Source organism: Tursiops truncatus, chromosome 1 (assembly GCF_011762595.2).
Source record: "Tursiops truncatus isolate mTurTru1 chromosome 1, mTurTru1.mat.Y, whole genome shotgun sequence".
Classification (NCBI taxonomy): domain Eukaryota; kingdom Metazoa; phylum Chordata; class Mammalia; order Artiodactyla; family Delphinidae; genus Tursiops; species Tursiops truncatus.
Window position 1 is genome coordinate 82171936 of NC_047034.1, and position 22501 is coordinate 82194436.

General features: G+C 43.8%; 1 protein-coding gene across 1 annotated transcript in view; it reads left to right on the plus strand.

Moving 5' to 3' along the window:
* The window catches only part of CASQ2 (calsequestrin 2), a 61858-nt gene that overhangs the window by 19476 nt on the left and 19881 nt on the right, over positions 1–22501 (plus strand). The window contains exons 2-7 of the mRNA XM_019919223.3: positions 1627–1711; positions 5140–5240; positions 6704–6815; positions 13785–13858; positions 19981–20111; positions 21496–21541. Coding sequence (XP_019774782.1) covers positions 1627–1711; positions 5140–5240; positions 6704–6815; positions 13785–13858; positions 19981–20111; positions 21496–21541 — 549 coding nt within the window. The remainder of the gene's footprint in view (positions 1–1626; positions 1712–5139; positions 5241–6703; positions 6816–13784; positions 13859–19980; positions 20112–21495; positions 21542–22501) is intronic.

The following is a 22501-nucleotide window of genomic DNA, read 5'->3' on the forward strand; positions in this document are numbered from 1 at the left end:
GGATGCAGAAAAACTGGATCTCTCATCACTACATTGCTGTTGGGAATGTAAAGTGGTACAGCCACTCAGGAAAACAATCAGCAGTTTCTTTAAAAACTATGCAATTATGATACAACCCAGCAATTTCACTCCTGAGTATTTATCGTAAAGAAATTAAGACTAACCTTCACACAAAAAACTGTACATGAATGTTTATAGCAGCTTTATGCATAATAGCCAAAAACTTGAAACAGCCCAGATGTCCTCCAATGGGTGAATAATTGAAGAAACTGTGGTACCTCCGTACCACGGAAATACTGCTCAGTAATACAAAAGAATGATCTATTAATATACACAAGAATCTGGATGAATCTCCAAAGCAATATGATGAGTAAAAAAAGACCAACACAAAAGGTTACATATTATATGATTCAACTTATATAACATTCTTGAAATGAAAAGAAATGGGGAACAGATTAGTGGTTGCCAAAGGTGAGGGAAGAGATGAAGGTGTGGTTGCCAAGGGTTAGGGAAGGGATGAAGGTGGAAGCAAGTGGATGTGACTATAAAAGGACAACATGAGGGATCCTCTTGGTTATGTTCTGCCTCTTTACTATATAAATGCCAATATCCAGTTTTGATATTGTATTATAGTTTTCCAAGACGTTACTTTGGAGCAAACTGGGTAAAATGTACGAGGGATCTCTCTGTATTATTTCTTACAACTGCATGTTTATCTACAATTATTTTTTTTTAAATTGTAAATAAAGAAATGTAATATTAGTATTACATGATCTTTTTGGTAGCTTCTCCACTCTATTCTATTTTAAGCTTCCATTCAGCCAGGTGGCAGGAATTAGATCTCAGGCAACTGAGGGTCTCCCTACTTCCTTATATCTAAGTTTCAGGGAGCTTAACATGATGTCAGTCTTGTGTTTGGTGTCATCATCTAGGCTGGTGTCCACCCAGAGTAGTTTATAGCCATCTGTCCACCTGACACTGTTGTATCCTCTTCACCTTCGGGGCTATACTTCCACCCAGGTACTCTGATAGTTCTTCCTCTCAACTGGAAGCAGGAAAACTTCAGAGGCTGCCTCTGGTCTTTTTACCAGATACACTCAATGGGCATTCTTACTCCTCAAGCCCACGGGGTGGAGGGACTTGAGGATTATCTTGGGTACTGGGGTCACAGGTCTCCTTTGTCCTAAGGTCCCTCAGCCTATCTGGCATCTTTTGAGACCCCACCAAACCCAAGGTTCATTTGGTAGCTGTGATGGGCTCCAGGCCCCATGTTAGGTATCGGTGGGTATCTAGTACTTTTTGCTTCCTTTCTGATCCTGCTGTCTCCCAATTCAAATTTTATCTACCCTGAGGGCAGAGAAGGGTGTGCGACAAGGTCTTCCAAACCTTATATCTTAGATCTGGTCCTTATACTTTTCTCTCCTTCCTTCTCAGAATTCTACTGAATCATCCTTCTCCTGAGGGCATAAGCATAGAACCCCTACATTGCTGCTTGAACTGGTCACAGAGTAACAGGAAGTATGGAGGAAAATCCTCTTGTCAACATATCAACATAGTATCCCATGGTATTTTCTACAGTCTTTCTGATCTTGATTCACTTACTCTCCTACTTGTCTCTCCCTTCAGCTTGTGGCCCAAGTCCTGGAACATAAAGATATAGGCTTTGTGATGGTGGATGCCAAGAAAGAAGCCAAGCTTGCCAAGAAACTGGGTAAGTGTGATTTTCTTTGAGATATATCATGAAGAAACAAATGTGTCTTGCAAAAAAAAAAAGTACGGTCATTTTTTCTTGCATGATTACTAGACTATTTTTGAATAGATTTAAAATGATCCTGCATACCTTAGTCTTGGCTTGGGGAAGAGTCTCACAAAAGTAAATACAGGTCTGAATTAAATAATTTCACATTAGTCATCTAATATATCTTTGTATCAGTACAAGCAAGAGGGTTTCTTCCTGGAGAAATGGACACTAAAGATTCAAACCTTGGGCTTCCCTGGTGGCGGAGTGCTTGAGAGTCCGCCTGCCGATGCAGGGGACACGGGTTCGTGCCCCGGTCCGGGAGGATCCCACATGCCGCGGAGCGGCTAGGCCCGTGAGCCATGGCCGCTGAGCCTGCGCGTCCGGAGCTTGTGCTCCGCAACGGGAGAGGCCACGGCAGTGAGAGGCCCGCGAACCGCAAAAAAAAAAAAAAAAGATTCAAACCTTTATTTCCAGCTTCTAGATCATGTTAAAAGGCTAGCTTCTCGATGGCGTTGGGAAATATAAGTTAGGAATTTGGAAGTAACATATACACACTACTATAAATAAAATAGATAAACAACAAGGACCTACTGTATAGCACAGGGAACTATACTCAATATTCTGTAATAACCTATATGGGAAAAGAGTCTAAAAAAACCAAATATATATGCATGTATAACTGAATCACTTTGCTGTACATATGAAACTAACACAACATTGTAAATCAAATATACGTCAATTAAAGAAAAAAGCCTAACCTCTCTATCTCCCTGACACGGTGATCTCTTTGAGGGAGATCAAATCTCTTTTTCCAACACCTATTATTTCCTGACCTCTTGGCTGAAGCAGCCAACAAAGAATGTCATTAATAGTAGTGACTCTAGGGTCCCAGTGGTTTCTAAATTTAAGTCCAAAGCCCAGCTGGGCATTGTCACCAAGGATGAAAGGGAGGATTTAGATGAGGTATGGTTAAGCAAGCGACTGCACAGCGCAAGTTGTAATCTCTTGTGTCAATATGTCATGGTTAAGTGCAAGTGCGCTTTAAGATTCTTACACCTCTAATCCCAAGGAGAGAGAATATAGGTTACTCCGCTGGGTTGAAACACCCCCAGATGTGTATTGCCCATTTCACTTTTTCTGCATGACCAGTGAAGGATGGCTATTAAAAGAGAGCAGGAGGTTATAAAACAGGACCTTTGAAGAAAGGTTAATTGGATTTGGAGCAGTAAGCACAGGATAAAAAAGATTAGTGGTGGTTCAGTAAATACCTTCAGGCACACGAAAGTGCATTATCTTAGAGAATTTCAAACAATTGTTTTCTATTTTATGTTCAAGAATAGCTTTTTAAAGAAAGATTTAAATTGTAAGAAACAATATTTTTTAAAAAAAGAAACAATATTTAGGGTTAGCTACAAGGAAGAACTCATGACTATAAAATAATAATGAATTATTAAGAATGCCTGGGGTATCTCTTTCCCTGGAGATAAATTAAGAAGTTTTTTTCCCTTGAGCAGGGGAACAAAGCATGTTCAACTCTTTCCCTAGTCAAAAGCAAGCTGATGAGCTGTCCAGCGCCTCTTGATACCCTAGTCTTCTCCCTTCCCACTGTTTTTTTTTTTTTTTTTTTTTTTTTTGCGGTACGCGGGCCTCTCACTGTTGTGGTCTCTCCCGTTGCGGAGCACAGGCTCTGGACACGCAGGCTCAGCGGTCATGGCTCACGGGCCCAGCTGCTCCGCGGCATGTGAGATCTTCCCAGACCGGGGCACAAACCTGTGTCCCCTGCATCGGCAGGCGGACTCTAACCACTGCGCCACCAGGGAAGCCCTCCCTTCCCACTGTTTTAATGAGAAGTTGAATTTGGGAGAATTTCCAGTAAATTTAGTTAGAGGAAAACGCTGGTGTTCCAGAAATCTAAAAATTCACGGAGGACAAGCCGGGTAAATATTCATAAGAATGGACTGGTGGATATCCTCCCCATGGAGGATGTGATGGGGGTTTAAATGTCTAAATGAACCTCTAAATGAAATGGGGCGGGTTCTTTCTGACTATTCGATCCTCGGAGTTTACAGGACAGTTGTATTTTGTGAACCTGCTCCGTGATCTCCATCCCCATTTCCATGTGCCTGAGTTTGGTCTCTGGACTGGTGCAACAACCTCCTAACTGGTTTCACTCAGAGAAAAATCTAACAGCGGAACACTGGCTGAGGTTCCCCATGGCACCCTTTGTGATCAGTCACTGCCTGCTTGAGGGATACCTGGCCCATTGCTCCTTTAGGTTTACAAACGGTGCTCCGTGGTGTGCCCTGGGACACGGTGGGCAGCCTCCCTTTCCTAGAGGTTCTGCAGAAGAGTTCATCTGGAGAAGGCATCCTTCAGCTAATCCGAGAGTTTGAAAGCAATTAATCTAAGGAATTAAGGATGCCATGCCGTTGGACTTAAGGCCAGCCTCAGCTATTTAGCATCCCCAGGGGGAAATGCAGTTCTCCAGCAAGCATCTGTGAAAGTACACAGCATTACGCTGAGAGTGATGGAGGGTAGGAAAGAAGATGCAGAACCTGCCCTTGCAGCGTTATCAGCAGACTGGGAAAAGATGTGCAGAATTCAGTTACAATAGAAAAGCAAGCTGTTCATTCTGGCTGCAAACATCTATGGGGAGCCCAGTGTGTCCAGACTCCTTTCAAGGCGCTGGGATCCCAAGAGGACAGCAGCCCTACCCTTATAGAGGGCTCGCTGTTATAGTGAATACCTCTAAATGGAGCTGAGAGCAGATCCATAGTGGCAAGGGAGATTGGAACGGCCTTCTCTGGAAAAATGGGTCATAAGCTGAGACCCAAAGGAGTTGACCGAGATGGGCAAGGGGGCGGTGGTGGTGGTGAAGGTCACTCTAGGCCCAAGGAGAACATCTGTGCAGAGAATCATGCACTGTGATTTTTCCTTCATGTCCCCTTTCACAGCAGCTCTTGGGCAAAAAGCCAAGAGAGTTGCACAGGGATGAGGAGTGCAGTTCTCAAGGGAGCACGGGTCCACCCAAGGGAGGATATAAAGGATAGGGCTGGCGCTAGGTTGTGGAAGGGCTTGAATGCCAGGCTAAAAAGCCAGGTAGGCAGTGGGCACGAAAACTTTTTGATAAGAAGAATGGGGTCAGCAATACTTTTGGAAAATTAAAGCAGTGGTGGAGTGGAGATTAGATTTTTGGTTCTTGACTAGTTCATTTTGAGTTTCCACTCTGGGAGCCCTTCAGAGGTGTGGCTGCAAGGGAACTGATCCTAGGGTTCATGCTAGTTCCACTGAGCCTGACCCCATGTCACCCAGGGACCCTGAGCCAGACCGTGGCCAATAGGATGGCTCTTCCTACATTGGAATGACTTTATTTGGGGAACTCTTTGTTTCTTTTTTAGGTTTTGATGAAGAAGGAAGTCTGTATGTTCTTAAGGGTGATCGCACAATTGAGTTTGATGGCGAGTTTGCAGCTGATGTCTTGGTGGAGTTTCTCTTGGACGTAAGCATTTATGCACAGTGGCCTTGCATGGCACTGTTTGGGTTCAAATACAGGGGGAAGTAAAAGCCCAAAGTAAGAACAGAGAAGGTGAATAACCTGGTCTAAGAAAGATATCTCAAGCTTCACAAAAAACTAAAGCATGCCTATATCACGGCAATACGTCTACTGGGAAGCTGGCCCTTCCATCACCTCAGAAACTATTTTATTAGCGACCGGAGGGTCACAGATCGGGACTGTGTAGTAGTAAGATGTTAATTCTCTTAGCAATTATACACAAACATCCCCAGAATCCCCTTGGCTTTGTTCCAGGGCTTCTGAAGAAAAGTGTAGGAGAGAGAGTTGGATAGTCCCTGGAAGATGGGGTAGGGAGAGGGGTAACAGTCTGCTGAGTGACCCCTCAGGCAGGATGAAAAGAGGCAGGGCTAATGAGACACCCAATATCACACTCCCTCTCAGCCATGGAGGTCCAACACCCTGGGGTCCACGTGCTCAGGCAAACAGAGCAACAAACATTATAAAAATATTTTTCCATAGATAAACTCACACTTTCAATAACAGCTGTGAAGTCAAGTTCTTTTGAACACAGGTGCCTGTGCAGATATAGAACATCCACAATGGTGATTCCTTATCTACCAGCTGGAATACAGTGGCCTATTGCCTTTTCCCCACTGCCTCAGAAACCCAGAGAGAGGGTCGGAAGTAAGTTGGAGGTTACTTCCTACAAAAAATTGCGCATAGGCTCTGCTTGGCCCCCTCGCTAACCCATACCTATAAGCCCTCAAAAAAGCTGAGGGAGGCAACAGGATAACTGTGGGCCCCATGGCCCTGCTCTGTCTCTGTCAACCAGGAGGGGGCTTTTAGATGCAAGTACCTTAAAGAAGAAGCAGCGTCATTGACCCACACAAATGGAAGACCAGGACGAGGGCAGATTTTAGGCTTGATCAGTCAGGGCTGCAGCTCCGTTTTTCTCTGTAAATCACAGATAATGCTCTTTTCGGCATGTTGGCTTTGTCCTCAGGCTGACTATTCTCAAGTTGGTTATAAGATAGCCAGAAGCAGGAGCTGATATATCACATTTCCTCATTCATATCCACTGAGGGGGGGAGGGAAATCCGGCCTCCCGTTGCTCTCTTAAAAGGATAGTAGAACTTTCCCCAGGCCTTCAGGCTTATCTACCCTGGAGATTCATTGGCCAGGATTGGGTCACATGCCATTCCTGAATCAATAACCGGCAAGAGAAATGGAGTTGCCCCCAGACCGATCAGCCTACCCCTTGAGGTAAGGTCAGTTCCTCTAAGAAAAGAACTGTGCTCACGGGGGAAGGTGGGGTGGCCATTGAAGCACCAGGACCTAGTCCACAACTTCCCTCCAAAGCCCCTCTATACATGTTCCTGATTTCCCCTCTGGGGAGGGAAAAGTTCTCTTATTTGAACAGCTTTTGTGTCGTGTGTGTGGCATTCCAGCTCATTGAAGACCCCGTGGAGATCATCAACAGCAAACTGGAAGTCCAAGCCTTTGAGCGCATTGAGGACCATATCAAACTCATCGGCTTTTTCAAGAGTGAGGACTCAGAGTGTAAGTTGTCTGTCAGCCCCAGCCTGTCACTCTAAAGGCTCTTTTCCCAACAAGGTGTGTTAGATTATCCAGAAAGAAGATGAGCCATTAGCACATCACGTGCTAGGTAGCATAGAGGGAGAATCTTCCTTGCACCCTATGGAATGGGACAAATGAGCAGAAATTATGCAAAACAGGCAGGGGAGCTGAAAGAACATTAAGGTTGGGTCTTGTTTGCTGACCTTGAAGGGGGCCGAGTATTTGACAGAAGAGAGAAAAGCCCTTCCTCCGCCTTTTCCACCTGCCCACCAACCCCAGATGGGGCAGAGAGTGGGTTGTCTCTCTGACATCGGCAGCTCCTGTGGTCAGCAGTTGGAGAGCTTCTCAGTTACTTGGACAGCATTAGAGGAAAATCTGGGTAGGGATGGGCTTGGGAGCTACAGCACAATGTGGAAGACTGCTGGCCAGCCCCCCTTGACCACCAAGGCTGCCTGCAACGGCACAGCCATGCCCTTTGGTACACTCCCTTTGAAAGCTTTGTGGCCAGCTTTGGGGTGGGCAGAGGAACATATCAGACATCACCACAACCCACACAGGGGTGATCGGCGTAGCGAGTGGGAGTCAGGAAGAGTCAGGAAGAGAAGGAACCAGGAAGGCCAACTACTTGAGGACACTTTTTTAAACTGTTTTGGCAACAAGGGCCCTATATGACTTAAGGCTTTTTCTGGTGTCTGAGCCTTGGAGAGAGGGACAGTGTTAGAAGGAGTGGGCATAACTATGAAAGAGAATCTGGTAGCATTCGTACGTGTGGGAGGTGCAAATAAGGGCTGCTCGTGACTATTTCTGGAAACTTCAAAATATTTTGAAATTATTTGTAAAGCCGTTTCTGTACCCCATCGGCCAACTGGCATCCTTAGTCATCTCATCAACAACCCACCTATTTTCTCTCTCTCATGACCCAGCTGTCTTCTCACTTACTACATAAAAGCCTCTATTCACCCTCCTTAAGGGTGTGTTTGTGGGAAGGAGCCTAGCCAGGGAGTTTCAACCAAGTTCTTTAGGTGACTTTATTTCAATGTTCACATTCCTATATAGATGCTGACTACTCCGGGGTGCTTCTCCTGACCCCTTCTACCTTCTCCTCTTTATTTCACTTCCTTCTATTTCCCTTAATCTTTTTCTGCCTTCCCCGACCCCCTCAATTGTTTCTATCCATTTCCATCCTTCTGTTTCTCTCTCTTCCTCCATTAAGCTCAGGATAGCGTATAGGGAGGGAGACGAGGCCAAGATTGGGATAAGAAACACATCTTCCAGGGAATTCCCTGGTGGTTCAGTGATTAGAACTCTGCGCTCTCACTGCCGAGGGCCAGGATTCGATCCCTGGTGTGGGAACTAAGATCCCACAGGCCGCACAGTGTGGCAAAAAACAAAACAAAACACATCTTCCAGTTTATACCTTCCCCCACCCTAAATGAATAACAATAATAGCTCCATTTAACTAACGTATATCCTATGCCAGGGCCCATGCAAGGAGCCTTCTGTAGACGCCTTAGTTTCATTCTCACAACTAGCCTGTAAGGCAGTTACCATCATTATCAGCATTTTAATGATGAGGAAATGAAGGAACAGAAGGGTTGGGTGAACTCACCCAGCATCACACAGCTAGCAAATAAATGGTAAAGCCAAGGTTTACACCCCAGACATCTGACTTTAATGCTCATACACTGAACCACTGGGCTGCACTTTCAAGACTTCACAGCTTTGTCGGGTCATGGCACCCATGAAATGTGACCATGTTTGTAAGACACATAGTGGTAAACTGGAAGAGATTTACTTGGGCTTAGCAAAAAAAAAAAAAATTTACCTTCTTAATATAATAATATACAAAATAATAGGAAAGATATCAAATATTACATTGTATAAAACTTCCAAGTAAAATATTTTTAGATTTTGAATGAAAATCTTGTGCTTGTTTCTAAGAATACAGCTTTTGAAATTAGGTTTTATGCTTGAAATAGCAACATACCGTTTCTGATCAAGGTGTTTTTTTTTTTTTTTTTTTTTTTGCGGTATGCGGGCCTCTCACTATTGTGGCCTCTCCCATTGCGGAGCACAGGCTCCAGACGCGCAGGCTCAGCGGCCATGGCTCACGGGCCCAGCCGCTCCACGGCATGTGGGATCTTCCCAGACCGGGGCACGAACCCGTGTCCCCTGCATCAGCAGGCGGACTCTCAACCACTGCGCCACCAGGGAAGCCCCTGATCAAGGTTTTAAATGATCTCTTTGAATTCTGGATAGTCACCCTTGACCAGAGACTTTGCTGGCACATGTGGATGGTGGCAAATGACAGGACAACATTCACTGCTTTTTCTTTGATTGATGAACCATCTTTTCTTGCCATTGAACAGAATTTAGATAATCTAATCTCTAAATTGTCCTTCAGGAATGTGAGCATTCTTTCCATCTAACAGCTATTACTTTCCTTTTCAATGACAAATGTAGTGTTAATATTTCTTATGATCATTTGAATAGATTTCAAATCCAACTGAGCTCTTTTTTTTTTTTTTTTGCGGTACGCGGGCCTCTCACTGTTGTGGCCTCTCCCGTTGTGGAGCACAGGCTCCGGACGCGCAGGCTCAGCGGCCATGGCTCACGGGCCCAGCCGCTCCGCGGCATGTGGGATCTTCCCGGACCAGGGCACGAACCTGTGTCCCCTGCATCGGCAGGCGGACTCTCAACCACTGCGTCACCAGGGAAGCCCGGCTCTTTCATATTATATATTTCAAAATAATAATGAAGCATTTCCTTAGGAATATGCAATTATCGCTCTACTGGTCTTACACTTTTTCTTAAGATTTAAATAATAAAATTACTAGTGAGCCATTTTAACCTCCTTTTTAAGGTTAAATTTTTGCTTTTAAATTGACAAACTTTGTCAGTACACTGTGTATTTCACACGGTCCTTGGAATTTTCAGTTAACTTCATTCAGGATCTCAGCAAGGTCCGGCATGTTTTGAAGCCAATAATTTATCCTTTGAAGAGTTTTTAACATAATTCAGTTTTTTCAATTCACCTCTTAGCTCATAAACTCTTAGTAAAATTCCCCTGGGACAGTTAGATTGCTTTAGTGTGAAACAGCAGAGACAGGTCTTCTGAACCCATTTCTTCACCTAGAGCTAAGAAGAGAAGGGGCTATCAAGATTTGGATGTTACCAGGATCACCTGTTTAATAACAATCTTATATGTGGAATTCAGACCAACAGGTAAAGTTTATATAACAAAGAATTTCTGTGAATAAATACTGCTTGAATATCAAGATTTTCAGAATGAACTTGACAACACAGTCTTTACACCTTCTTGTCATTACAGCCTCACCATCAGTTCTGAAGCCAAAGGCCTACAGTCCTCTTTAATGAATCAATTAATTATATTATGTCCAATTATTATTTTTGAAAGAAATATTTTTAATTTACAAAGACAAACAATAATACATTATGAAAACTCCATCTAGAATTAGATTGGCTAATTGTTAATATTTACAGGCATTAGAGAAAAGAAAGAAGGAAGGTAGGAAGAAAGGATGGTAGGAAGGAAGGGATAAATTGAATAATTCAGAAAATTAAGAAAATCAGTTTTGTCCTCTTTAGGAATACCTAATGCCATATTTTGTTGATAATACTGATTACGATGATTACTAACCTAATAAACAGATAGCAATCATGCTTTCCCATTGGTGTTAGTAGAAAAATATGAACATTACAGTAAATTAAATCAAAAGAAAAAAATTAAATACTTTAGAGTCTCACAAACCAAAAAACTTCACTGATGATAAACAAACTTGGACTAAAGTAACAATCACACCGAGAAGATCCAGTGGGGAAGACGGGGGAGCAGCCTCTCTCTAGCTGTGATGCTCGCTAGTCTTAGGCATAAAATAATTGTTATTGAAACAGAACATTTATAGAGGGAGCCATTGTTTTCAAATATAATATTAACTACCGTAAAGTCTGAATGGCTGTAGAAAACATCTAGGAAGATTTATCACCAAAAAAATTTATGTCTATCAAGCTCCTTGTAACATCCCCGTGGCCATCACACACTGGCTGAAAGCATCAGGATGTTCTACTTGGCATTCCCATCTCTCTGTCTGTTTCTTCTTGCCTTTCAAAAGAGGCCAAGGTCAGTGGGTGGGGAAGCTAGGAGTGGATAAGGCACCCAGGGAAGCAGATGTTGAGAGTCCTATACTTCTGCTGTAGTTTGAGGGTGATTGGTCAGGAAAGTTTAATGGAACAGAAGGCACTGGCTTTGCAAATGGTCCCAAGCTTTTCTATAGAACAAGAACAATGGAGGCAGTGGAGAAACTGGAAGGATTTAAAACATAAGTAGACTGGAAGAATCTTAACAGAAAAGGATGCCTAAGAGATTTGGTACCGGATTAGAAAGGACCTGGAAGAACTGGGAGGCTACATCTTCCAGGGGGGTTGGGCATGAAAGTCCATCTCCAGCTTGAGCGTGTAGCTGTGGATGCTAGCGTTGAGCGAGCGTGACAAGAACTTCCTAGGGGAACTCAGCTGATGGTTAAGAAGGCCAACCTGGGGGAAATGTGGAGCTAAAGGGTCAATACCCAGTACGGAAAACCCGGAGGGATGGGCAAGAAAGGTGAGAAAATGCTAAGACACGTCTGCAATAAGCTGGAGGTTGAAGGCTGGATGTTCAGGAGCCCATTCCAGAGGGGAATGAGGAAACAAACAAACAAAAACAGGACACGAGGGCAGGAAAAATCTAGGGAATCACATGAGATCAATAGAGCAGAAGACTAGACCGGGTTTCCTGGAAGACAGCTGTTGTTCGGGCAAGGCTAAAGGCTCAACCACAGTTTGAAGCACCAACTTGGAGAATTACCTTTCTCTACCCTTCTTCATCTTGAAAGGGATGTAGATTGGCTCCTCAAGTGAAGAAGAGAGATCTCTGGACACAGATCAGGGCCATTCTTTCTATGACGATAGGGGGTCATGGAGGTGGGGAGAGGTTCACCCGGAAGAGGGGGTCTGGGAAGAGGGGACAGAGGATTCTCATGGAGCCCACTGCTGCCTTAGAGAGACGTAAATAAGAGGTACAGCTATAACCACTCCACTTTCTATACTCTCCCACTGTCTCTCTATTCATTCTCCACATCTCTCACCCATCTTCTTCCCCTCCACCTAATCCTCTATCCCAACTCTCAGGTTTTGTGATATATAGATATATATTTTTTTGCGGTATGCGGGCCTTTCACCGTTGTGGCCTCTCCCGTTGTGGAACACAGGCTCCGGACGCGCAGGCTCAGCGGCCATGACTCACGGGCCCAGCCGCTTCGCGGCGTGTGGGACCTTCCCGGACCGGGGCACGAACCCGTGTCCCCTGCATCGGCAGGCGGACTCTCAACCACTGCGCCACCAGGGAAGCCCTATGATATATTTTCTGATGACACAACTACTTTTATGAGGAATGAGTTTGTGTAAACGTGTATCAGTTTGTACAGCTGTTCTTGTAAATTTTTCAACCCCTGTCTCGCCTGTGTTTATTGTGCTTTCCTCCATTCTAGCAGCTATCACTTGCATTGTGGTTCTTTAAGGGCCCATAACCCTCCTTGGCTGTGAGCCTTTGAGATCAGTGTCCTTGTCTTACTCGTCTTGGTGTCCCCTGAGTCAGCATGATTCTTGAAATGTTTTTCATTGAATATTAGAAGATTCTGCCTGCTCCTGGGATTCTAGCTAAAGTTTATGCCTCTGATGATTAAGAGATATGAAATTCCATGAAATGGAAAAAAGGTAATCTTGTTAAGAATGAATCATAGGATCATTGACTCTCAGGATTATAGACTTTATGCAGAAGAACCACCAACACCAACACCATTACCATCACCCTCACATATCAGACAGGAATATGAATGTCTTTACCAAACAATAACTATCTAGGTGTAGTGAGGCACAGCATGGCCACACTCATGTGGTCTCATGCCTATCTTGACCAGTTTAGATTCAAGTTTGGGGCCAGAATCAAGCAAGGGCTTGGTTAATTTTTTTTTTTTTTTGTCTGCATCGTACCTTAGTTGCGGTACGCGGGATCTTTGTTGTGGCACTCGGGCTCTTCGTTGTGGTACACGGGTTTCTCTCTAGCTGTGGCGTGCAGGTTTTTTCTTCTCTAGTTGTGGCACGCAGGCTCCAGGGCATGTGGGCTCTGTAGTTGCGGTGTGTGGGTTCCGGAGTGTGTGGGATCTGTAGTTTGGGGCATGAGGTCTCTAGCTGAGGTGTGCGAGCTCAGTAGTTGTGGCGAGCGAGCTTAGTTGCCCCGCGTCATGTGGGATCTTAGTCCCCTGAACAGGGATTGAACCCGTGTCCCCTACATTGCGATGTGGAGTCTTTACCACTGGACCACCAGGGAAGTCCCTGGGCTTGGTTAATTTTAAGTCATCTTCAGGAGATCAGAATGAAAAAAGAAAACTTAAAAAGAGGGAAAGAAAAACTAGGAGTTACCCAAAGAAGTACTCCTGTTAAGAAGTTTAAAATTCTTCTGTGATGTCATTTTTGATTGAGTTGCTTTGCATACTAAGTGGGTTTTCTTCTTACTCAGTGCTCACTTATACAGCAGTACTCTTTAGAGAGCACACGTAACTAGCAGTGAGTTTGAGTGAAAAAATTTCTTTTGGTTTTTCTCTCCCTTGTCCTCTCTTTGTTTCTTCTGTTTTCTCCTTTCTGTCGCCCAATTTCCTAAAACACAGAAAAGTGTGATAAAGAGTTCCTCTTTTGGGTGATAGAATGCCAGTCAGTTCAAATTCCTTGGGGTTTAAAATAGTATCAAATAATTATCTATCTAAATTAATGGCTACTAAATAACTATCCAATCAGAATTAATTGGTTTCCCACTTTCTGTACGTTATTTAAAAAGAAAAATTTCTGATGCAGTGTGTATCTTGAAAATGTCTCTCCGTTTTATCTTCTTCCTCTTAGATTACAAGGCTTTTGAAGAGGCAGCTGAACATTTCCAGCCGTACATCAAATTTTTTGCTACTTTCGACAAAGGGGTAAGTACCTATGAAACCCCACTTTAACCGCTTTAAAGATTGAACTTCCCACCACTTTTCTTTTGGCCACATTAACCATCCTCTATCCATTAACACTTTCTCCAGAAGTGTTAGAAATATGGCAGTAAATATGGCAGTGAATAAGAGATGAGTATGAAGATGATTAATTCAGAATCTCTATAAGCGTATTTCTGAAAGCATCCAATAAAGAGAGATGAACCACTCTTTATCACCTTCAACACTAAGAATGGGAAGTGTGTGAGCCCAGAGTGTGCCAGGACACTGGTCACTGCTTCCTTTTTGTTTAGGGCCATCCTCTGCCTTCCTGGGGTTGCATACTTCCCCCTCTACTGGGTCAGGATGGGGGATGAAGTGGAGAGGAGCATTGACCATCTGAAGCCCTGGTGCATCAGAAAGTTACTTTCATCCTCAGGAGAAGCTATTGACGTGCTTGTCTGTAATTCAATGGATCTATATTTTCTGGATGTGGCAAGTTCTTTTTTAAGCCAAAGAACAGCAGAGATAGAGGGATCTTGAATCAATGGGTAATTTATCTGGGGTCTACTAAGGTTGCAGTACTCCATTCTGGCTCCAGTTACTACTAAAATGGCTACTTATTGAGTATTTTCTGTGTGTTGGGCACAATTTGATATATTGCATCTATACTATTTCTAATCCTTTAAACAACTCCACAACAACTCTGAAAAGTAAAATACCCTGTTTCCCAGATGAGAAAAACGATTTAGAAAGGTTAAGTAGTATCCAAGGTCTCCAGCGAATTAGTAGTAGTGCTGAGATCACAATTTAGGACAATCTTTACCTGAAACTCATGCCATTTCTTTTGTACCACACCATTAAGCAGAAAACTCTGTATCTGCCCTTGAGATTCAGGGTGCACACCCACACACCCACATTCATACTCACATCCACACAACACACACAGAACACACATACACAACACCCATATAACCACAGACAGTACACACACTCACACAACATACAAGCATAACACATACCTCCTCACACAATCACACTCACACCCACACATATATAACACTCCCAGTGCACATACATTCAAACTTACATCCACGCCCTCCTACACATACGTACTCCAACTAAAGCCCTAAATCACAACGTTTACTAGAACAAATAAATCTAGGACAAACTAAATCCTGATCAAATCCAAGTGGTAAAAGTTGAAAGTAAAAAAGGTAAAAGTTACTCCTACTGAGGAGTAAGGCATTGAAGAACAGTGCTCATGGACCTTGCTACTTTGAGGAGTTCAAGTTTTCTGTGAAAAACAAGAGGCAGCCTGTAGGTGCTGGAGCAGGGAAGGAGTATGGTGAAAAGAGATTGCGTTAAATATATAGACATAACCACTTCTATGGATCTGACCCCAGTCTACAAGCCTGTAATCCAGAAGGGAGCTCTATAATCTAAGTAATGTAATCTAAACTTGAAGAACGTTTACCCTAATGGTTTGGATTAGAGTTGGGAGAGAGCTTGAACAAGAGTATCAAAGGGAATAATAACTATCATTTATTAAGTACTTTTTATGTATCAGGCTGTGTGCTAAGAGCTTTACACAGGTTTTCTCATTTAATCCTCTCAACACCCCCGTATAAGAGGGATTAGGATTCTCTGCCTACAGAAGCTGAAACCAAGGCTCCAAGAGATGAAGTGATCTGTGATTTGCTCAGGGTCACACAGTGAGTAGGTTAGGCTGACTTCAAAGTCAACTGCTCTGTACTGCTGCACCCCAGAGAGAGAAACACTACGTGTCAAATGATTAGCTGCCGCCTGGCACGTAGTAAGCACTCGGTAAATGTTAGCCAGTACTATTGCTAAGAAGAGGCAGTCCTCTAAGCCCAGGAGGATGGAGGTTGGGAGGGGATATTAGTAGAGAAGGGGAGGTCCAGAGGAGCCTAAAGGAAATTCATCACTGGCGTTTGGTTACGATGGGCCAGGAGTGAATAAGGTGGCTTCTGGGTAAGAACTCATCTGAGGAAAGAGAGAGTCAGGTGGGCAAGCCAGGCCAAGCAAGAAAGCCTCAGTTCTTAGAAGGCTGCTCCAATGCTGAGTTCAGGGTAGTGTCTGTTTTTAGGTGTGCCTCCCGGCCCGACCATATGGCTTCATATCTGTGGACCATGAAGAAGGTGAGGTCGGGCTATAATCAAACACTCAGAAGGTTCTTCACTAAAAACTCTGTAAGACACTGAGTCATAAGTGCCCTTGTTCATAGAGACTTGTGGGATTTTAGAACATTTATAAAGAGAAAGCTGCACTCTCTACCTCTATAGAGAACACAGAAGGAAGAGCTGTTTCACTGAGCGGACCGGATCGTGCCCTTTGGGACTTGAGAACTTGCACTCATCAGTTGCGGGGTGGGGGAAACGGTGGTGTCCAGAAGCCATGGCTGTCCCCAGTCCAAGCCTCAGTGGTGTCCAGCAGGGGGCGCTAGAGCAGAAGAGGTGGGTGGAAGGACCTGGTTGTGAGACACATCCTAGGGAATCCCAGAGGGACCTGGGGAAGGGGAGGTGCTTTCTAGACGTTTGAAGTCAGGAGAGGCAAGGGCCCGGGAAGCCCTAATACAGTCCCAAAGATGAAAAACTAACTGGCAGAGGTTGAGATGACTAGAGGACCTGGCCTCTGTTGACATGAAGGAGAGAAAGACGAGAGAAGACACACCAGTAACTTAAGATCGCAAGTCTCTGCTTCAAGACAGCAAAGATTGTAAAGCTACTGAAAACATTAGGAAATCTAGGAAGAAGAATCTACATATAGGAACATAAGATGGGGTGATGAGCTCTAATCTCTACAAGCTGGGAAGACATTCAACTGGAAGGATCTTTCATTTATTGATTCATTCACTCACTTGGCAAGCATTTATTGAGTGTCTGTTATGTGCCAGGCACTCTTCCAGATGCCAGGGACACAACATTGAGCAAAACAGATTCCTATCCTTGTAGAATTTAGAGTTTAGTATATGGGATTGGTGGGTAAGGTCTGGGAAAGGAAAAGACGGGAAGACAGAAAGTAAGTAAACAACCCAATAAATATATTATATTAAATGTATTATATGAGTTGGAGAACTGTCAAGAGGACGAGATATCAGGGCTGCTGATGTAGATTTGGGAGTTTAGTAGTTTCCAACCACTGTCCATATTGGTATGCCCCAAGGAGCTTTTAAAAGCAAGGATTCTTGAGTCCCATCTTGGAAATTTGGATTTTTCTAGCATTGCGACCAGGCCCAGAAATATGCACTTTTCTAAAAGCTCCCTGAGAGATTTTACCTGGTACACAGGTTTGGGACCAGCACTGATCTCTGGATCTTGATCCTACATCAAGCCACACAAGGGCCTAACCTCCCTGAAGCAAATGGAGCAAGAGTGAGAGGGCTAAGGATGGTGTCCACTCTGTAGCACCTCACAGCCTGAAAAATGTCAGTTCTAATCATCTCATGCTATCTCCCACTGGCCTGTTCTTTTCTTGGAGTGAACAGTGAGAAGCAAAATCATTTTTTGAACCATATTGGTCCAAAAGAAGCTGTGATTCTCTAAACAAAGTTGATGGGCAAGACAGATGTTGAGAAAACCTAAATTCATTGAGTTGTTTTCATCTGCAACAACCAAAATGGCTTGCTAAGTTGTAGAAAAACATCTGTTATCAAAATTCATACACATGCAAATGTCAAAAAAATTGTACTTTGTAACTTTCTTGTCTTTGGCATACTCCATTCCAACTATTTTTTTTTAAGTACAAAAGAATTCATTATACGGACCTCTTGAGTTTTTAATAGTAAAATCCATTCTTACCATCCATGAAACAGGTCTCCTCCCAGAACAGAACCTTGGATATAGTAGACCCCACTAAATATTTATTGAAGGAATGAAAGAATCAATGCCTCAATCAATCAAATCTCCTTCAGTCTTTACAATCCAAGATACAATTAAAAGAATGGAATTCTCTGAGATTCAAAAGGAGGAAAATCTATGGTATTGATGGGGATATAGTGAACAGGTCTCTGGAAAATTTTGCTCGGGGTTCCAAAGACTTAAACTTACGAACATCATAATCCAACTTTACATTCATAGTCTTAACACTACAGACCCTAACATACACACACATAAACACATGCACACTCAAGTGCATAGGTGGGTCTCCACTGCTTACCTCAATGGAGGGCCTGATGAGCTCCTTTTCACCTTTAGGAAGCCTTCGTTCTAGCAGACTGTGCTAGGGATGAACTGATGAGAGCATGTTACAAGAGGTAGAAGGAAACCTCTCACTGTGACATGCGCAGTGTCAAGGCAATATTTAAAGGGACATAAATTCCTTTCTGTACAGTGTCAAGAAGAAGGTAATTTTCAGATGAGAGGAAAGTTGGAATGGAGGCAAATTGTTAGTTGAGAACAATTTGAGAACTCAAATTGTGCCTCAGGTCTGTCATTTGTAAAATAAGTATAATAATAGTTCTTACCTCATACAGTCAAAGTGGGGATTCATAAAGTAATCAACTGAAAACACTGCAGCGGTGCCTGGCACATGGTAAGCACTCCATATGTTTGCTATTATTAGTTTTTGCTCATCTGCTCACTTCCTACTTCATATAAACACAGTTTCCTGGTTCCTAGAATATGTAGTACGTGAACTCAGAAGACCAGAATCCAATGTCATTTTCAAGCCCATTCTATGATGGGCCCAGCTTTGTGAAGAACTGTGCGTAAACCCAAACAGTGGTTGCAGAGTTGCTCTTTCCTCCCTTCCTCCAACCACACTCCTCACCCCCACCCCACTGAAGAGGGAAGAAAGTAAGAAAAAAACCTTCTTGTCCTTTAAAACCAAATCAGCATGATCATTAAATCTCTTTGACTGCGGCTCTTAACACAGCTTGTTTTCGTTAGCTCTGAGTAGGATGTTGGTATTTCTTTCCCTTAGGTCCTTAAGAAATGTCTTTTGGAATAGAGTGACCTGGATGAATAGCAATTGATGACAAAAGCCATAGGGATACCAGTGTGTGCTCAGAATGGACCTCCTTGTGTAACAGCTTATGTAATACCCAGTTCCTCCTCGTCACCAATTAGTCACGGCTGCCCTGGGCCTCCACGCTGTTGGTTACCACCACAGGGCGTCAGCTCTTAGGCAATTCCTCTTTATTTTCAAGGGAACCACTGTTCATCCCTGTGCTTTCTTGGACCACAGCTTTGAACTAGAAAAGAATGACATTTGGTTTTTCTACAGAGCGTTGCACATTCCAGGCCTCTCAAATCATTTCACAAAAGGAGATGAGAGTTCAGCAGCTCTGCAGGTGAACACAGCAACCATTCTGCCCTGACCAGACCGCGTGGCCACGTTAATGAAGAGCGCAGATGGCTCCCAGGCTATGGGCTGGCTCCCCATGCTTTTTATTTGGTACAGCGTGAGCAACTCATCCCAGCTTGCTGGGTACTAACCCAGTGTTAGCACTGAAAGTCTGAATCCTGGGAAACCCCTCCACTCTGGACAAACCAGGATGGTGGGTCACCTTCTGACAGGTAACTAACCAGGCAGTTCCCAGAGCCTGAGAAACCATAAAACAAGCCCAGGACTGAGAGACAACCCTTGGGCCAATGCTTCAACCAAAATAGCAATTAGGGTTTATGAGCTGATCGAGGACAGGTTCCTGAGTTGGCCTCTGATTCTGAGTACCTGTATGCTTTAAATGGTTTCTGTCAATTGCCTGTTCTATCAAAACTGATTCAATTAAATCCATACATCCCAGGACACTGAACATGATCTGTTGACATTTGCTTCCTCCTCCAGCCCCTGGCAAATACAGTAGAGTGGTGGTGATAATGGAACTAATTTCCCACCTTTCATTCTGACTGCTCTCTGGCCCTGATTGGATCTCATTTGCCAGGGAAGTTTTTTTCTATCTGTCCTTTGATCACAAAAGTAGATCGGTCCAGCCAGATGGACCGATGAGTTAGGTGATGAGTTCCTATCATTTCAATGTTTAAGTAAAAACCATGCATACACTTTCATGTCTTTTGCAGAGAACACACACACTTGTAGCCGGACAACCCATTGCCACTCTAGACTAGTGTTCAAGGAAACTATTGTCTTACTTCTAACTGTTACAGGTTGCAAAGAAATTGTCCTTGAAGATGAATGAGGTTGACTTCTATGAGCCATTTATGGACGAGCCCATTGCCATCCCTGACAAACCCTACACAGAAGAGGAGCTTGTGGAGTTTGTGAAGGAGCACCAAAGGTGTCCCAGATGGCATGCAGGGTGGGGGCAGGGGGGATCCAAGGCCTGGGAGATGGAGAAAAGCCTCTTAGTCCTACCATTTCAGACCCCCAAGGGCAACAACCTGGAGTTAGTAACCGAGCAGAACTGAACTCCGTAGTGTGGCTTTGTTGGTCATTGATCAGCGGCAGGGATGTTGCTATATTTTCTGAATATGGGTCTACACTTGCAAACAAGGTTAGATCACCTCCCTGCAGTGAGGAAATCACCTCATACAGTAGGATGTAAGTAAATTCTACAATGATAATGATTTAGTGACAGCCTCCTAAAGTACTATGTTAGGTGCTTTTGGAAACTATATTACCGACTCTTCAACATTATGGGGTAATTATTATCATCCTAATTTTACAGATCAAGGAATTGGGCTCAGGGTAGTTGAGTAACTTAGTCAAGGATGAACACTTTATGCCTAGAACTTCTGGGAGAGGAATCGTTGATACCACCAGCTCTAGCATGTATCAGCAAGCTTTTTCTACAAAGGGCCAGATAATAAATATTTCAGGCTCTATGAGCCAGATGGTCTCTGTTGCAAACACTCAATTCTGCCGTTATAGTGTGCAAGCAGTTGCGGGCCATATGTAAACAAATGGGTGTGGCTGTGTCCCAAAGGGAGTTTATTTATAAAAACAGGAGCCATTGGCTGGATTTGACCCACCATCTGTAGTTTGCTGACCCCAGCTCTTAAGGGAGGGACAATACTGGAACATGGAATATGGTGGTGGTTCATCCTCTCACCCACCCACCCTCCCCTCCACATGCTCACATAGGTTCGTTGAACCTGGAGCATCATGATTCCATCACCCAGTCAGCTTGGTCCCTCCAGGGATGCAGCACCTGGAGGAACAAATATCAGCATGTCTAACAGTATTTGTCAACATTCAAAAACAAATGAAACCATGAGCAAAAGATAGACCCAACCTGCTCCTCCCTAAAGGGCTTTTGACGGATGATCCTGTGATAAAACAACTGTAGTTCTGGGCTGTTTCCTCTCCTGGGTCTCCTCATTCTGGGCCTGCTCTGGGTTCTCAGGAGTGGCAGCTGTATGTGAGGAGGGAAATGGCTTCTTGGCCTGGGAGTGAGCTGACTCCGTGCCCTCTGACCTATTATTTGTAATAGATTTTATAATCCTTGGATCAAATGAGCCCATGAAAAGGCTGAGAGCTTTAGGCCCAGCTCTGTGTGTGACACAACAGGGTCAATCTGCTCTGTCTCCTTAGGGGAGACAACAGGTACGTAGACACTCTTGAAAATGGACTAACATCTCATTCTACATTTCACTGTGCTGAGGCTTTGGAGTCAGCCAAGGTAATCCCTACTCAACAAAGCTCATCTTTTTTTTTTTCAGACCCACTCTACGTCGCTTGCGCCCAGAAGATATGTTTGAAACATGGGTAAGAAAGTGGCAAACTCTTTCTGCTTTGTAGAGATGGGTATATTCCCCAGGAGGAATACCCCTTGGAGTTCCAAAACTCAAACCAAGTCTTATTTGCCTGGAGTGGATGTCTGGATGGTGGAGAATTTGAAATGTGGACAATATCACACTGAGTTACAACCCAGTTCTTCTGGGCTGGCCAGTAGGCAAAATTACTCTATCTCTGAGTTCATTTCCTAGAGTTTCTACTGGCTTTCATTCACTGGCCACCAGAGACCCAAGGTCACGTGGTAGAAGGAGCTCAGACCATGAGTTATATACAGACTTGAGTTGAAGCCCACAGTCTGCCACCTAGTAGCTTTGCATCGTAGATCAAGCACGTGGTCTTTCTGAGCTTTAATTTCTGTATCTAAAATCAGGCTTTTTGTAAGTATGAAAGGTGTGAAGAACCCAGACATAGGAGGCACTCCATTCATGCATGGTAGCTGTTTTTGTAAATATCAACTCAAGGCACTGGAAAATGCTGAGTCAGACTGTCCCCTAGGTCTGTGTCACAGACAAGACGTAAGGTGGGTCAAATTGCATTAGAAAGAGGGCCTTGGAGATACACTCCCCCCACCCCACCCCCCAGCTTTATACAAAATTCTGTAAACAGTAACAACCAAAATCTATGGAGCATTTTTCAAAGCATTTCATGCATCTTTTTACTTGGATCTCTCAACAGTTCTAGAAAGTGATATAGAACAAGTATTATTTTAGCTTCCTGGGGAAACTGACAATCATACAGATTAGATTAATTACTCACGGATACATAACTAATAAGCATTAGATCTTGGGACTTAAATTTAGACCACCTGGGGCCAAATCTCATTTCTCCGGTATACCCCCTAGAGTGGGCCACGTCCCCATAAGGCAACATTCTGGCGGGGAGGGGGCGGAAAGGGATTAACATGGAAGCATATATTTACTCTCTAACTCA